This window comes from Chlorocebus sabaeus, chromosome 24, assembly GCF_047675955.1.
Source record: "Chlorocebus sabaeus isolate Y175 chromosome 24, mChlSab1.0.hap1, whole genome shotgun sequence".
NCBI classification, from domain to species: Eukaryota; Metazoa; Chordata; class Mammalia; order Primates; family Cercopithecidae; genus Chlorocebus; species Chlorocebus sabaeus.
The window spans coordinates 14,220,440-14,239,014 of NC_132927.1; the positions used below are offsets into that span (position 1 = coordinate 14,220,440).

Genomic DNA, 18,575 nt, shown 5'->3' on the forward strand with positions numbered 1-18,575 from the left:
CTTGAAGCACCCATGGAACTTTCTAGGAATGTGAAAATGTGATATTCACCTTTGTATCCCCAGCACCTACAACATACCCATAAAATAAAACATGAGCTTAATAAATGATTTTTGACCTGTGTTCATCGCTGCTAAAAGTCCATTAAGTTTTGTGTCATCACAGCCTAACTTTTTACTATGATGATTAAAGGATTATGAAAAAACATTTTAGACATATGGAAAGGTAAAGAGTAATTTTTGTTACTTCAAATTGAAAGTACTTTTAACCACAAATGAGCATTTATCCAGCCTTTGAGAACAAATTTGGCATTGTCAAAATAAAAATTAAATGAAATGGGTCAAGGCACAGTGACTCATGCCTGTAATCCCAGCACTTTGGGAGTCTGAGGTGGGCGGATGACATGAGCCCAGCAGTTTGAGACCAGCCTGGACAACATGGTGAGCCCCTGTGTCTATAACAAAAATATACAAAAATTAGCTGGGTGTGGTGGCATGCATCTGTAGTTCCAGCTATTTAGGAGGCTTATGTGGGAGGATTGCTTGAGCCCTGGAGGTCGAGGCTGCAGTGAGCCATGATTGTGCCACTGCACTCCAGCCTTGGTGACAGGAGATCCTGCCTAAAAAAATAAAATAGAATAAAATAAGATAAACTAACAGTTAAGAAAATGTAATAGAGAAAAATTATTTTGACTACAGTTTTTGGAGGGAGAGGGATTAATCTTTTAAAATTTTCGTAGTGAATGAAAGGATTATAACTCCAAATTTTATCTTTTTAATTTTCTTTAGAGGCATATTTGTCAAAGGCAGAAATTTACAGGGGAAAAAAAGACATAACTATGGCAATTCTAAACTATACGCAGGCAATTAAATGCAGGCCCACAGATGCTGACATCTATTTCAGGAGGGGTGAGATGTATGAAATAGCAAACAAAGTACTGGCCATTGATGACTTTTCTAAAGTAAGCCTTATCACATATAATTCTACCATTTATATAGTTTAGATTGCGATATCCTCATGCAAATAGTACAGCAAATTTTTGAAGGTCTTTTCATATATATTATATAATCAAAATTGATTTATTATAGGTTAGGAGCTAGAGTTTTCATTACTGGAATTTATATTAACACTGTGTTAATTATTATTTTTTAAATTGTGAATGAATGAATTTACATCAGAATTGGACGTGGAGGCCTTGAGATAACATGTAGAGGGGCCCAGCTTTTCCAGCTGCCTCCTCTGGAGCCATGCTACAGTGGTTAAAGAAGCCTTTGAAAATTGCTTCTTACCTTTAAACATTAAAGAAAAGTATTTTCTACTTTTTAACTCTTGAATAACTGATTCTTTTCTGCAGGGAACCTCTCTGCTCTCAAAGAAGCTGTGCTTACTGGTTTGTTCATACATTCATTCATTCATTTGTTCACTTGCAAGTATTTATTTACTAAGGCAGTATTACAAATTATGATATTAAGGCATTGTTACAAATTATGGTAAGTACTATGAAGGAAATAAGGATGGTGGGAGAGTAACTTATGTTTAGGAGATGTCAGAGAATTGAGGAAATGAACTTTTTTTTTTTTTTTTTTTCTTTTTTTTTTTTTTTGAGACAGAGTCTCACTCTGTCACCCAGGCTGGAGTGCAGTGGCGTGATCTTGGCTCACTGCAAGTTCCGTCTCCCGGGTTCATGCCATTCTCCTGCCTTAGCCTCCCAAGCAGCTGGGACTACAGGCACTGTGTTAGCCAGGATGGTCTCGATCTCCTGACCTTGTGATCTGCCCGCCTTGGCCTACCAAAGTGGTGGGATTACAAGCATGAGCCACGGTGCCGGACCAGGAAATGAACTTTTAACTGAACTGTAGTCAAGGCAAAATATTCCCCTTATTGCAGTATGGTTCTAACTCTGATCTCCTGACTTTAAACTCCAAATTCTTATTCCTTACTGCAATTTAGAATTTAGAAGCAATTATTTAAATAATTTAACTTTCCATGTTCCCAACTGCCCTATTTATGAATCCATGACATCCACTTGACATTTTTCTGCTTGAGGAGAATATTACATGTTTTGTTAACTTCTGGTCTAGAAATGACCAAAAAGCTCTTTTGAAGATGCTGAAATTGTTAGATTATCTATTCTCTTTGTTTCCCCTATCCTGCACCAATAGTTCAGAAATAGAGTAATGCAGCACACTGAGGTCAAACAAATTTTGAAATCTTTAGGATGTTTTTTTTGAAAGATATTTGGTCACCTCCTTTGTGCTTCAATTCTTTTCTACTAACAATAGGTGAAGAGCTTTATAACTGATATATGATTTAGTCTGTTTTCTCTATTACTTTGTATGTCAATGTAAAATGAATGAGCCATGCCAGTACCAGTTCAATTCTCTTCCCTATTTTAATGGCTAGATTAATCTATATTTTATGTGATTGAATCAGCCTTGATGTAGTCTAATATGTTACATCTTTAATTAGGATAAAATGCTGAGATAGATCCAATGAACTCCATTCTAGTTGAACAATTCACTTATGAATTTTTATCAGCAAAAGTTTCAGTGAGCAGAAGCCTGGGCTTCCTGTATATGCTGTTTTTTTTCCTCCTAAAAAATATTCCCTCTCTAGAATTTGATGATGGAAAAAATCTCCTAAAGATATGTTCTTTAGCTACCACTCTGAAAATTCTGACATCTTCAGATGGTTTGCTTTTATTAACCTGAAGTTAAAAACATAGTTTTAGATCACTTACGTGATTATGTACTTCGTTTTTTTTTCATTTTGTGATGTTTATGTACCTCCCCCTGTCCCTGTAGTGTATTTTTTATGATCCCAAAAGAACAGATGCATTATTGAAACGTGGGCTGTTTTATTATGAAAATGAAAACTGGTTTGCAGCCATAGAGGATTTCACAGCCTTGTTAAATATAGATCACCAAAATTCTCAAGCAAGGTAAGAATGATTTTAGATGTCGTTTTTGAAATTATTACTATTATTTGAAATACATTTTCAGAACAGAAAATTGCTTGAAATATATCAGACAGCTCTTTAAAAACAATGAATCAATTTTCAGTGCCATCAGTAAATGAAAAACCCTTGCCTACAACCTGATGGTGTGGGTCATTTAATAGGCATAAATGACAATTTAAAATTGTTTCATTTGCATTTCCTAAATACTAGTTACATTATCAATTTCTAAAGCATTGCCTACCACCTTGCATCTCTTCTTTATATCCTTTGTGCTTTGAGCACAGAAAACTATTCATACAGTTTCTTGCAGTATCTTTTGTTTACTTATTTATAGAGAAGGAGTCTCACGCTATCACCCTGTCTAGGGTGCAGTGACGCAGTCATGGCTCACTGCAGCCTCAACCTCCTAGGCTCATGCGATCCTCCCACCTCTTCCTCACGAGTAGCTAAGACTACAAGGTTGTGCTGCCACAGCCTGTTAATTTTTCAATTTTTTTTGTAGAAATGGGATCTTGCCTTTTTGCCTAGGTTGTTTTTGAACTCCTGGGTTCAAGGGATGTACTATCTTATTGTATTGTATATTAAACTTTGTGCATTGTGCAGTTTTCATTTGCACATAGTATAGTTTCCATTTTGTTGCTTTTCTTTTAGTCTAAATTTTGTTTTGAAATGGTGTAAAATATGTATATAATCATGTCTACTCATCTTTTCACTTACAGTTTTTAATTTTAAATCATTTTTAAAATATTATTTTATTTTACTTTAAGTTCTGGGATACATATGCAGAACATGCAGGTTTGTTAGATACACATGTGCCATGGTGGTTTGCTGTACCCATCAACCTGTCATCTAGGTTTTAAGGCCCGATGCATTAGGAATTTGTCCTGACGCTCTCCCTCCCCTTGCCCCCGACCCCTGACAGGCCCTGGTGTATGGTGTTCCCCTCCCTGTGTACATGTGTTCTCATTGTTCAACTCCCACTTATGAATGAGAACATCCGGTGCTTGGTTTTCTGTTCCCGTATTAGTTTGCTGAGAATGATGGTTTCTAGCTTCATCCATGTGCAAAGGACATGAACTCATTCTTTTCTTTCTTTCTTTCTTTCTTTCTTTCTTTCTTTCTTTCTTTCTTTCTTTCTTTCTTTCTTTCTTTCTTTCTTTCTCTCTCTCTTTCTTTCTCTCTCTCTTTCTTTCTTTTTCTTTCTCTCTCTCTCTCTCTCTTTCTTTCTTTCTTTCTTTCTTTCTTTCTTTCTTTCTTTCTTTCTTTCTTTCCTTCCCTCCCTCCCTCCCTCCCTCCCTCCCTCCCTCCCTCCCTCCCTTCCTTCCTTCCTTCCTTCCTTCCTTCCTTCCTTCCTTTCCTTCCTTTCCTTCTTTCTTTCCTTCTTTTTCCTTCCTTCCTTCCTTTCTTCCTTTCTTCCTTTCTTTCTTTTCTTTCCTTTCCTGAGACAGAGATTCGCTCTTGTCACCCAGGCTGGAGTGCAATGGCACAATCTTGGCTCACTGCAACCTCTGCCTCCTGGGTTCAAGCGATTTTCCTGCCTCAGCCTCCCGAGTAGCATCCGCCACCACACCTGGCTAATTGTTGTATTTTTAGTAGAGACAGGGTTTAACCATGTTGGCCAGGCTGGTCTCGAACTTCTGACCTCAGGTGATCCGCCCACCTTGGTCTCCCAAAGTGCTGGGATTACAGGCGTGAGCCACCATGCCCAGCCTGGACTCATTCTTTTTTATGGCTGCATAGTATTCCATGGTGTATATGTGACACATTTCTTTATAAGTCTATAATTGGTGGGCATTTGGGTTGGTTCCAAGTCTTTGCTATTGTAAATATTGCTGCAGTAAACATACATGTGCATGTGTCATTATAGTAGAATGATTTGTAATCCTTTGGGTATATACCCTGTAATGGGATTGCTGTATCAAATTGTATTTCTGGTTCTAGATCCTTGAGGAATCGCCACACTGTCTTCCACAATTGTTGAACTAATTTACACTCCCACCAACAGTGTAAAAGCATTCCTACTTTTCCACACCCTCTCCAGCATCTGTTGCTTCCTGACTTTTTAATGATCAGCATTCTAACTGGCATGAGATGATACCTCACTGTGGTTTTGATTTGCATCGATGAGCTTTTTTTCGTTTGTGGGCCGTGTAAATGTCTTCTTTTGAGAAGCGTATGTTCACATTCTTTGCCCACTTTTTGATGTATTTCTTTTTACTTGTGAATTGGTTTAAGTTCCTTGTAGATTCTGGATATTAGACCTTTGTCAGATGAATAGATTGCAAAAATTTTCTTCCATTCTGTAGGTTGCCTGCTCATTCTGATGATAGTTTCATTTGCTGCACAGAAGCTCTTTCATTTAATTAGATCCCATGTAGCTATTTTAGCTTTTGTTACCATTGCTTTTGGTGTTTTAAACATGAAGTCTTTGCCCATGCCTATGTCTTGAATGGTATTGCCCTGGTTTTCTTCTGGGATTTTTATGGTCCTAAGGTGTAAGGAAGGGGTCCAGTTTTAGTTTTCTGCATATGGCTAGCCAGTTTTCCCAACACCATTTATTAAATAGGGAATCTTTTCCCCATTGCTTATGAGTGTCAAGTTTGTCAAAGATCAGATGGTGGTAGATGTGTGGTGTTATTTCTGAGGCCTCCGTTCTGTTCCATTGGTCTATATATCTGTTTTGATACTGGTACCATGCTGTTTTAGTTATGGTAGAATTGTAGTAAAGTTTGAAGTCAGGTAGCGTGATGCCTCCAGCTTTGTTCTTTTTGCTTAGAATTGTCTTGGCAATGTGGGCTCTATTTTGGTTCCATATGAACTTTAAAGTAGTTTTTTTCAATTCTGTGAAGAAAGTCATTGATAGCTTGATGGGGATCGTATTGAATCTATAAATTTCCTTGGGCAGTATGGCCATTTTCACGATATTGATTCTTCCTATCCATAAGCATGGAATGTTCTTCCATTTGTTTGTGTCCTTTTTTATTTGTTGAGTAGTGGTTTGTAATTCTCCTTGAAGAGGTCCTTCACACCCCTTGTAAGTTGGATTCCTAGGTATTTTATTCCTTTGAAGCAACTGAGAATGGGAGTTGACTCATGATTTGGCTCTCTATTTGTCTGTTATTGGTGTATAGGAATGCTTGTGATTTTTGCACATTGATTTTGTATCCTGAGACTTTGCTGAAGTAGCTTATCAGCTTGAGATTTTGGGCTGAGACGATGGGGTTTCCTGAATATACAATCATGTCATCTGCAAACAAGGACAATTTGACTTCCTCATTTTCTAATCGAATACCCTTTATTTCTCTCTCTTGCCTGATTGCCCTGGCCAGAACTTCCAACACTATGTTGAATAGGAGTGATGAGAGAGGGCATCCCTGTCTTGTGCCAGTTTTCAAAGGGAATACTTCCAGTTTTTGCCCATTCAGTGTGATATCGGCTGTGGGTTTGTCATAAATAGCTCTTATTATTTTGAGGTACGTTCCATCAATACCAAATTTATTGAGAGTTTTTAGAATGCAGGGCTGTTGAATTTTGTCAGAGGCCTTTTATGCATCTATTGAGATAATCATATGGTTTTTATTTTTGGTTCTGTTTATATGATGGATTACGTTTTATTGATTTGCCTATGTTGAACCAGCCTTGCATCCCAGGGATGAAGCCCACTTGATCATGGTGGATAAGCTTTTTGATGTGCTGCTGGATTCGGTTTGCCAGTATTTTATTGAGGATTTTTGCATCGATGTTCATCAGGGATATTGGTCTAAAATTCTCTTTTTTTGTTGTGTCTCTGGCAGGCTTTGGTATCAGGATGATGCTGGCCCCATAAAATAAGTTAGGGAGGATTCCCTTTTTTTTTTTTATTGATTGTAATAGTTTCAGAAAGAATGATACCAGCTCCTCTTTGTACCTCTGGTAGAATTCAGCTGTGAATTCATCTGGTCCTGGACTTTTTTTGGTTGGTAGGCTCTTAATTATTGCCTCAATTTCACAGCCTGTTATTGGTCTGTTCAGGAATTCAACTTCTTCCTGGTTTAGTCCTGGGAGGGTGTGTGTGTCCAGGAATTTATCCATTTCTTCTAGATTTTCTTGTTTATTTGCACAGAAGTGTTTATAGTATTCTCTGATGGTAGTTTGTATCTCTGTGGGATCAGTGGTGATATCCCCTTTATCATTTTTTATTGCATCTATTTTATTCTTATCTCTTTTATTCTTTATTAGTCTTGCTAGTGGTCTATCAATTTTATTGATCTTTTCAAAAAACCAGCTCCTGGATTCATTGATTTTTTGAAGGATTTTTTGTGTCTCTGTCTCCTTTAGTTCCGCTCTGATCTTAGTTCTATTTTCTCTCTTCTGCCAGCATTTGAATGTGTTTGCTCTTGCTTCTCTAGTGGCTTTAATTGTGATGTTAGGGTGTCAATTTCGATCTTTCCTGCTTTCTCTTGTGGGCATTTAGTGCTATAAATTTCCCTCTACACACTGCTTTAAATGTGTCCCAAAGATTCTGGTATGTTGTGTCTTTGTTCTCATTGGTTTCAAAGAACATCTTTATTTCTGCCTTCATTTCCTTATATACCCAGTAGTCATTCAGGAGCAGGTTGTTCAGTTTCCATGTAGTTGAGCAGTTTTGAATTAGTTTCTTAATCCTGAGTTCTAGTTTGTTTGCACTGTGGTCTGAGAGACAGTTTGTTATAATTTCTCTTCTTTTATATTTGCTGAGGAATGCTTTACTTCCAACTATGTGGTCAATTTTGGAATAAGTGTGATGTGGTGCTAAGAATGTATATTCTGTTGATTTTGGGTGGAGAGTTCTGTAGATGTCTATCAGGTCCGCTTTGTGCAGAGCTGAGTTCAATTCCTGGATATCCTTGTTGACTTTCTGTCTTGTGGATCTGTCTAATGTTGACAGTGGGGTGTTAAAGTCTCCCATTATTATTGTGTGGGTGTCTAAGTCTCTTTGTAGGTCTCCAAGGACTTGCTTTATGAATCTGGGTGCTCCTGTATTGGGTTAATATATATTTAGGATAGTTAGCTCTTCTTGTTGAACTGATCCCTTTACCATTATGTAATGGCCTTCTTTGTCTCTTTCGATCTTTGTTGGTTTAAAGTCTTTTTTATTAGAGACTAGGATTGCAACCACTGCTTTTTTTTTGTTTTCCATTTGCTTGGTAGATCTTCCTCCATCCCTTTATTTTGAGCCTATGTGTGTCTCTGCATGTGAGATGGGCCTCCTGAATATAGCACACTGATGGGTCTTGACTCTTTATCCAGTTTGCCAGTCTGTGTCTTTTAATTGGAGCATTTATCCCATTTACATTTAAGGTTAATATTGTTATGTGTGAATTTGATCCTGTCATTATGATGTTAGGTGGTTATTTTACTCATTAGTTGATGCAGTTTCTTCCTAGCATCGATGGTCTTTACAATTTGGCGTGCTTTTGCAGTCACTGGTACTGGTTGTTCCTTTTCATGTTTAGTGCTTCCTTCAGGATCTCTTGTAAGGTAGGCCTGGTGGTGATGACATCTCTCAACACTTGCTTGTCTGTAAAGGATTTTATTTCTCCTTCACTTATGAAGCTTAGTTTGTCTGGATATGAAATTCTGGGTTGAAAATTCTTTTCTTTAAGAATGTTGAATATTGGCCCCCACTCTCTTCCGGCTTGTAGAGTTTCTGCCGAGAGATGTGTTGTTAGTCTTATGGGTTTCCCTTTGTGGTAACCCGACCTTTCTCTCTGGCTGCCCTTAACATTTTTTCCTTCATTTCAACTTTAGTGAATCTGACAATTGTGTGTCTTGGAGTTGTGCATCTCGAGGAGTATCTTTTTTTTGTGGCGTTCTCTGTGTTTCCTGAATTTGAATGGTGGCCTGCCTTGCTAGGTTGGGGAAGTTCTCCTGGATAATATCCTGAAGAGTGTTTTCCAACTTGGTTCCATTCTCCTCCGTCACTTTCAGGCACACTAATCAGATGTAGATTTGGTCTTTTCACATAGTCCCATATTTCTTGGAGACTTTGTTCATTTCTTTTTACTCTTTTTTCTCTAAATTTCTCTTCTCGCTTCATTTCATTCATTTGATCTTCAATCACTGATACCCTTTCTTCCAGTTGATCAAATTGGCTACTGAAGCTTGTGCATGCGTCATGTAGTTCTCATGCCATGGTTTTCAGCTCCATCAGGTCATTTAAGGTCTTCTCTATACTGTTTATTCTAGTTAGCTGTTTGTCTAATCTTTTTTCAAGGTTTTTAGCTTCTTTTGATGGGTTCGAACATCCTCCTTTATCTTGGAGAAGTTTATTATTACCGATTTTTTGAAGCCTTCTTCTCTCAACTCTTCAAAGTCATTCTCCATCTAGCTTTGTTCTGTTGCTGGCAAGGAGCTGTGTTCCTTTGGAGGAGAAGAGGTGCTCTGATTTTTATAATTTTCAGCTTTTCTGCTCTGGTCTCTCCCCATCTTTGTGGTTTTATCTACCTTTGGTCTTTGATGATGGTGATGTACAGACGGGGTTTTGGTGTGGATGTCCTTTCTGTTTGTTAGTTTTCCTTCTAACAGTCAAGACCCTCAGCTGCAGGTCTGTTGGAGTTTGCTGGAGGTCCACTCCAGACCCTGTTTGCCTGGGTATCACCAGTGGAGGCTGCAGAATCGTAAATATTGCAGAACGACAAACGTTGCTGCCTGATCATTCCTCTGGAAGCTCCGTCTCAGAGGGGCACCTGGCTGTATGAGGTGTCAGTCATCCCCTACTGGTTGATGCCTCCCAGTTAGGCTACTCGGGGGTCAGGGACCCACTTGAGGTGGCTTTCTGTCCATTCTCAGATCTCAAACTCCATGCTGGGAGAACCACTACTCTTCAAAGCTGTCAGACACAGACGTTTAAGTCTGCAGAAGTTTCTGCTGCCTTTTGTTCAGCTATGTTTTGCCCCCAGAGGTTTAGTCTACAGAGGCAGGCAGACCTCCTTGAGCTATGGTGGGCTCTACCCAGTTTGACCTTCCTGACTGCTTTGTTTACCTACTCAAGCCTCAGCAATGGCAGGTGCCCCTCCTTCAGCCTCCTGCAGCCTTGCAGTTCAATCTCAGACTGCTGTGCTAGCAGTGAGCGAGGCTCTGTGAGTGTGGAACCCTCCGAGCCAGGAACAGAATATAATTTTGTGTTGTGCCGTTTGGTAAGACTGTTGGAAAAGTGCAGCATTAGAGTGGGAGTGACCCGATTTTCCAGGTGCCATCTGTCACGGCTTCCTTTGGCTAGGAAAGGGAATTCTCTGACCTGTTGCACTTCCCAGGTGAGGCGATGCCTCCCCTGGCTTTGGCTCGCGGTCTGTGGGCTGCACCCACTGTCCTGCATCCACTGTCTGTCAAGCCCCAGTGAGATGAACCTGGTACCTCAGTTGGAAATGCAGAAATCACCCGTCTTCTGCGTTGCTCACACTAGGAGCTATCGACTGGAGCTGTTCCTATTCAGCCATCTTGGAACCTCCCACTATTTTTATTTCTTCTAAGTAGGCAACCTAGTAGCTTCTTTCTTCTGTTTTTCCTTGCCATCTTTATTTTATTTCTAACAATGGATATGCTTCACATTATTAACTAACTGAAAATGAGTTTTTTAGCATAGATCTAAGTCAGTGATAATTTCAAAATTGGAGTCAGAAGTTAATGATAAAAGAATCCAGTTTACACAACTAACGCAATAGCTTTCATCCATGAAAGAGCAGACTCTCACATATTTGGATGTATCTTCAAGGCCCAGAGAAAAATCTTCTAAAACTTCTACTCACTAGGGCCCATGTTCTGCAAAATGGATCATTTTGTTTTTCTAGGGAGCAATTTTGTATAAATTAGTGCTTAATACATTTTGGGAAATGAATAAATAATAAATGTAATGCTTATTTTATTGACATACCTCCATGAGAAATGTAAGAAATGAAATTAGTAAGCATATAATTAATATGTAGAATGTACCTAATAAGCATATAATTATGTATACAATAAAGTGTACTTCAATTTATAAAAAGTTTGTATCATTTTTACTGTTAACTTCATGACTAAACTCTCTTGCAAAGCAAGGAGAAACATTTACAAATTGTTATTCAAATATAAAATTAGTTGTACAGTTTTACCAAAAAGAGAAAATGTATACTTTACAATACTTGTTAAAACAAACCTTTTTTTCCTAGGACATACCGAGGGATTGCATATGTTAAACGGAAATTTTACAAAGAAGCAACTCAAGATTTTTCTGCTGCAATTCACTTAGATCCTAATAACTGGTTAGCATTGTATTATCGAGGTTGCTTATTCAGAAAGAGTAACCCTTTTAGAGCGCTACAGGATTACAGTGTTTCAGGTAATTTGCCTTCAATTACATGTATGTAGCAATCTGATCTGAGATTCAACAGCTCAATTTCATAGTGGTGAATGGTAAAGTGAGGCCACTAATGTAATAAGTATACTACTATATACTAATATACATTATAAGTATATATTACATGAGCTTATACATTTTAGTATTCTTATATAGATATACAATATATGAATATATAGCTATAATGGTTTAGTTATAAGTGTTTCTAATATGCCCTTTGTGTGTGTGTGTGTGTGTGTGTGTGTGTGTTAACTGTGGCAAGGGGAGAATGTGACATCAAAGAAATCTCTTTCTATAATATACTGGCTTCTAAAGATTTTTCTGGAAACCCAGGCCTGTTTCCTAGTCAGCTTTCTAAAATGGCAGTAAATTGTCCTGGTGTGCTGTGTACTGCTCCATAGGCTCAGCCCAAGAGATTTGTCAAATTCAGCGTTTTTAACCCATAAACTAAAAATAGGTTTTGGGAATCCTTAGTAGCTAAGGACACCAACAGCTAAAAATGGCCATTTCTGTGTTACCCTCAATCAGCACACTCCTGGTTTATGCATGTGGCCAGCACATTTGGTGAGCATAGAGTCAGTGCTCAGTAAACAGACTCCAACAGAATGAATGAGCCCATCCTGACTGATGAAATCCAGCCTGAGTCTAACGCTCCAGATATGCCTGTGTTCACCTGGGTGCGAAGTTCTAGAATCCCATCATTGTAGATTAGACAGTGTCTAGAGATGAAGAGACAACTAGATTTCCACAGGGAAGAAGAGCTAAGGTGATGGTTACTTGATTGTTTTAAGTCCATTTGCCTTCTGAGGTCACCCTTCTCATTAATATTAAAATAAAATAACTCAAATTTCATTCTGTGTATTGAAAGGAGTCTAGTGTCCTCCCCTCTATTTCCAAGGATTCTTGGGAAAGGGGCCTGAGGATTTCTGTCTAATTCTTTCGTCATCTTTGAGTCCAGTTTCAGCTTTTGGCTGGATTCCCCATCTTTGCTCACCCTCACTTCTGTGGCTACTGTTCTCTTGGCTTTGCTTTTTACCAGGTCTGTCCCTCATTCCCCAGTATAACATCAACACAAACATATTGTGTCTACTAATCTGTTACTGAATGCTTTAGGGTTCAGAAGATAAATTTAGCACAGGTAACTTAAATTTGAAGATCAAACCACCCCCATTTTTAGAAGTTTATCTGACTCTGTCAGCCCTATCTATCTACCACTGGCCAAATCCCTTTCTCTCTGGTCTTCCTGTAAAGGCTTCTTTCTTATATTTCCCTCTTATACAAGTTTTGGGCTTCTCATGCCCTCCTCTCCCCACTTCTAGGCTATCACAATAATTGAACAAAATTCCTATTATTTAATTATCCAGAGCAGACAAACTTGATTTCAGCCTCAATCCTTTCCTACCAGATAGCCCAAGGAGTTTTATCGCCCACAACAAAAAAGGACTCAAGATATTTTGCTAAGCTAGTAATAATAATAATAATAATAATGATATCTAACATTTACTGGGCATTTTGCTACTTGCAAAGTGCTTTTTAAAGTGCCAAATAAGAAGTATCTCAATATTCAGAGTAATACTAGGAGCTCAGTACTATTTTCATTCACATTTTACTGATGAGAAAGCCACAGCACAGAGAGGTTAAATAATATTTTTTTCCTTTTTTCTTAAGAATCGTTTTTTTATTATTATTATTTGTTAAGAGCAACCACCCAAACTGCAGCTGATTTTTTAATTGCTAGTCAATCATACCGTGAACTGAGCAGTTAGATTTTCTTCAAGTGATACCAGTCATGTGCCGCATAATGATGTTTCAGTCAAAAATGCACTGTATATACTACGGGTAAACCTGATATATGTATATACATATATAACATATACCATCTAGGTTTGTGAAGGTACACTCTATGATGTTTGCACAATAAAGAAATCCCCTAATAATGCATTTCTAGAACATTTCCCTACCGTTAAGTGGTGCATGACTGTATTTACTTAATCTGTATGATCATTGCTGACACTAACTGTACTTCCCTAAATTTAGTACTGTGAATATTTTTGTCTTAGACGGTAAACATTATGCACATTTTGGCAAAACTTTCCATCTTAAGGCAGAATGGCATGAGAAGCTTTAAAGATATGTGTCAAAACTTGTGGAAACCCCATCTAATTCACTAACATGTTTGGAAATGAAGGGGCAATCAGTAGGCGAGAGACGTGAGATGACCTCTAGACTGGTTACTGATGAGAGTCACACACCTAGAGTACTGAGAGGAGGTTCTTTTTCTCCCTTCCATTATTTGGGATGTGCATCCCGGATAGTTGTTATTTGGGATGTGCATAGTCAAGCCATCTGCCTTACCTCCAAGCTCTGCTTGCCTTGGTGTAGCCTCTTTGCTTGTCCATCCTGGTTTGTGTGTAAGCCTGACCTCTGCTTTCTGCCTTCAGGACTAGTAACCAAGCCTATTCTTGGCCAGTAACGATGGCTTCCTGATAAAATCAGGCCATCAAGGGTCATGGCACCCTTCTGACTGGAGTTGGATTCTAGGCCAGTCTTTGCCATTGACTGTCATATCATGACGGTGGCCAATGTACTTACCCCCTTTGGACTTTAATCTCCTCACCTATACAATGAGTGGACTATGCTAGATTCCGATCAGGGTTTAGTTCAGCTCTAATGAGTTTGTGAACCACAATTGCCACATCGTTACTAATAAATACATTTTAATGTACAATACTATTGTTTAACTTACCAAACAAGTACACTCATCATAGATATGTTTCTATTTTATATAATGTTAAAAAATGAGAATAAGCAATAGGAAGGTTACAGACTAAAATATAATTTACATATAGTTATTTTAGAACCTGAATGAAATACATTTTTTTAAATTTTTAAGCACTCATAAATGATGGCTATGAGAATCTTGGTTGTTTTCTACATCGGGGAATAGTCTATGCACATCTAAAACTTTGGTTGCTGGCAATTTGTGACTTTGAAACTGTTATTTCTCTAGAAAGGTACGTTTTCCTTTTCATATTTATTGCTTTCACTTTTGTAAAAAATTGAAAACCTAAAATGGGAGAAAAAGTTTCTTTCCCCTAATCATTGATAACCTAGAAAAACTGAGACACTTATAAAGTCATCCTAGAATTAGAATACTACTTCTAAAAAACAAGATTACTTCTAAAATAAAACCTGTTCTCAACATCTGTTTGCCTCGGGTGTTTTTGCAAATTTTAGAAGTTAAATGGGTTTGACAGGAGTTAAATCCATGGATAAGGAATCAATACTATTGAGGATTTTGGAGATGCCCAGGCTAGAGCTTTTTGAAATTAACTTCATGGAAAACTGTCATTAAGTTTTAAAATAATAAAAAAAATTCTGCTTGGTATATGATTGCTATGGACAGCATACAACTCAATGGAAGGCAACCTTCTATTTAGAACTGCTGGCTTTGTTTTGTTTAGTAAAGCAAAATAAAAACACTAATACCATGTAGACCATAGGTTCAGGAAGAAATACAGACTGAAAGTTAAATGCACTAGTCAGAAAGTCAAACTGTAAATCACAGATTTAATTAAAATTTCCCCTTTCTTCCAATGAAGCATTTGTGAAAAGGGAAGGTGTCAGAAAGAGTAACTAATCATGTCAATTCCCTGCCAACCAGCAGACGGTTTACTTAATCTATCCAAGGTAAACTTTGAACTTGACACAGGAAATTCATGGAGCATGACTCCATAATGACCACAGTGGTTTTCTTTTGGACATTTTTGAGCCAGAAAGAAAAAGAAAAGAGTGTCAGTTTCAAAGAGACAGAAAACAGGAAGTAGGAACTTTGGTGTCTAGGCAAGGGGTTAGGGATTCTGTCAGACCAGATTACTGGATGAGTGGTTTTCTCATTTTGAAATAGTGACATCAAACATGATAATTTCTAAGGTTATTTCTCTACTGAAAATCATTTGATTCTAAGAGAGATAAATAACATTTATTTGATACAGAAAAGCTGTGTTAATATGTATGTGGAGAGGATTTTAACCCCAAGCCACCAAACTCTTGAATATGACTGTTTCTTACTGTCACTCATGGCCAATAGAACATAGCCTGAAGTAAAGACTCTTTAGTTGAGAAAAACTAAGCTTGTGACTCAAGATAACGGGAAGGTAAATCAAAGAAGAGTAAAGTTTTGCTAAAAGTCTAGGAGACTTCCGGAATTCTGTTCCTAGCTCAGACCCTAAAAACATTAATTTCCTACTAAGGGTTTCATAAAGGTATTTATAGTTTTTCACAGAGAGCAGCTAATTTACTTTCCTTTGTAAAACATTAGAAAAATACTCTGATGAATACTGATGCATCTATTTCATTCAGTTTATTCCTAATAGGAGAACATTTGGAATAATGAAAAATGTTTAACAAGATTTCACTTTCTCATTTTTTTTTAGAACTACTACTTTGGCTTATGTAAATATTGGCCTCATACATCTGCTATACCTGGATAACTACACGGAAGCCATTTGGCAATTTTCTGAGGCTATTAGAATTGATCCTTTATGTATTCAAAGCTATCTTTGTCGAGCAGAAACCTATTTTAAGGTATTTAAAGCTTGAGAACCTTCATTTAAAAAAAAAATCTTGAATTTTCTGGATATTTGTTCAGCATAATTTTAATATATATATACATATTTTAGATAATTGTAGGGGCTAATGCATTTATAAACAATGTGTTAAGCTGATAGTTAACTCTAATTACTCATTTATAAAGCTTCTACTTTCAAGGTGTGCATTTTTATGTCTTTCACTTTTGAAAATAATACCTTTTTTTTCTTTATTACAAAAGCATTATATATTTATTGCAGGTAATATATGCATGCAAATACAAATAAACTAAAAGCTATTATCTATAAATTTATTCTCTAGGGATAGCTGCTCTAAACAGTTTGAGTCTATGGTCCAATGTTTTGTGTGTGTGTGTGTGTGTGTGTGTGTGTGTACATACAGGTGAGTAGGTAGATTTATACAATGGGATCCATCCATAGAATGGGATACTGACCATTCATACTTCCCTTTAATTTTGTTTAATTTTTATAAGTTGTTTAAATTAAAAATCAATGTTATATGTCCCAGCTGTGACAAATTAAAACAGCACAATAAATAGGAAAAATCCTCTCCAATTCCAGCCAGGTCTGATTTTCAGAGATAACGCTATAACTTTTGTCTCTACCCTCCAAAGTAGACACGCATTTCCACCACTTCACCTCTAACTGCCCTGTCCAAATACTAGTTTCTCACTAGGATTTTCAAATAGCAGCCACGGTGATCTTGCCAAAACATGTCAGATTATTTCATTTCTTTGCTCAAGCCCTTCAATAGCTTCCCTTGTGTTTAGAATAAAAGCTAAATTCTACAAAAGCCAAAGATCTGAAAGACCCCACAGGAACCATCTCCTAGTTGCTTTTCTACCTTTGTCTCCTGTCTATGCTGGTTTCAGCCAGGATAAACTAGGCTATGCTGGGGTTAAAAAAAAAAAAAAACCTTCAAAATTACTGTATTAAAACAAAGGCTTATTCCTGGCACACACTATATGTCCCTGGAGGATTGCCTGGAGGCTCTGCCCTCCATTGTCTACGTCTCAGGACCCAGTGTGACTAGAATCCCATTCAAAGTCCTTACTCTGCTGATGATGGAGGTGGGGACCCAGGGCGGGCTCAGTGTTGCCATTAGGTCATATTAGCTCTTGACTCTGTCGGGGAAAGGATGGACATACTCATAGCGTGTGGTTCTTTTGCTTAACCTAACCCTGTTGATGAAGCCAAGACCATCTGTGGAAGTTGGAGTTTCCCTGAGCACATAGAGAAATCAAAACACTAGCATGATAGCAAGGTGTAAGGATATAGTCAAAGACTGTTCTGAGAGGCAAAAATCTCTACGCCGTAATGATTGAATAGTTTGTGGTGCATTCACATCATAGAATGTAACAGAGATGGTGACAAGAATAATAGAACTATGCTAGCTGACTTGGAAGGGTTTCCATGAGATATTTTTGAGTTACAAAAGTAGGGCTCACAAAAGAGTGTGAAGTGTGTACAATACAATTCCATGTAAATAAAACAATTGTAAATAAACCCTTGTGTATGTATGTACAAGAATACATACTCTCATTATGTGGGTTAATCCTCCAGGGTAAATCTAATCTAAGGTTGCCTGGTAGTGGTCTAATGTCTCTGGACCACAGGGAAGCTTGTAGAGATGTGAGAATGTGCCTCCATTTGTCTTAAGTCAGGGTTTCCTCAATGCATAGACATGTATGGTTGGTAGAACAGGTGTAGCAATGTGGACATATGGCTACATGATTTATTAATTACACCATCCTGAATAGGGTTAGCTTAGGAAGCAGCAGGCCTGAAGTTCCACAGAAAATTTCCAATTTGTTTTAACAAATTTCAAACTTCCTCCTTTTCTGTTCCCTCTTTTGAGTCCATCCACCATTTCCTCCAAACATTTTTACCATCTCTACAGGTACTGCCTGCTTCCACGCACAAATTAGTTTTGTACATTTGCTTCTTTGCATCATTGTGTGATAACAATAAAAGGATTTGTTGGTTGTCCCAGGTTAATTTTGCTCTGGTCTGCAGAGTGCTCTGTTGTCAGTATTTCCAATGGTAGTTGATTTTGTCCCCAAATTTGTACAAATTCAGTTTCTGTGACCAGTATTAAGGGAATGATTAATGTTTACTTTTCATTATATATTGATGTTAAACAGATTACTTTTCATCATTTTTTTATTTTGTTATATTCATTCATTTACTTAATTTTTGTGCAGGCCTGTTCTTCCTCCCTTATTTTTAAGTGGAATATAGTTTTAGTTTTTATCTCACTGTCCTTTGCATGCTACTTTATTTCTTAGTCTTTATTCTTATTATTGTTTTTGTCTAGACAGAGTCTCACTATGTTGACCAGGCTGGTCTTGACCTCCTGGCCTCATCAAGCGATTCTCCTGTCTCAGCCTCCCAAAGTGCTGGAATTAGAGGCCTGAGCCTGGCCTGCATGCTACTTGATTAAGATGGATCAGGTTAACTGAAAAAGTTTTTAGGGTTGAGGGAGAAAAACTGAAAGCTAAATGATAAAAGAGAACACAAACATGCACACAATCCAGAATGTATTATATAATCACATTTGTGTGAAATAGTATATGTGGATATGTATAATTATTATCAAAATTAAAGATAGATGATTTTTAAAAACTAAGAGTATATCATGAATTTTTCTTTTCA

At 37.5% G+C, this 18,575-nt stretch overlaps 1 protein-coding gene across 2 annotated transcripts in view; it reads left to right on the plus strand.

Moving 5' to 3' along the window:
- Nucleotides 1-18,575, plus strand: part of TTC6 (tetratricopeptide repeat domain 6) — a 234,798-nt gene that overhangs the window by 162,051 nt on the left and 54,172 nt on the right. For both annotated transcript variants that reach the window (XM_073010817.1, XM_007986533.3), the window contains 5 exons: nt 787-959; nt 2,803-2,939; nt 11,123-11,292; nt 14,204-14,324; nt 15,747-15,897. In XM_073010817.1, the coding sequence (XP_072866918.1) occupies nt 787-959; nt 2,803-2,939; nt 11,123-11,292; nt 14,204-14,324; nt 15,747-15,897 (752 nt within the window). The remainder of the gene's footprint in view (nt 1-786; nt 960-2,802; nt 2,940-11,122; nt 11,293-14,203; nt 14,325-15,746; nt 15,898-18,575) is intronic.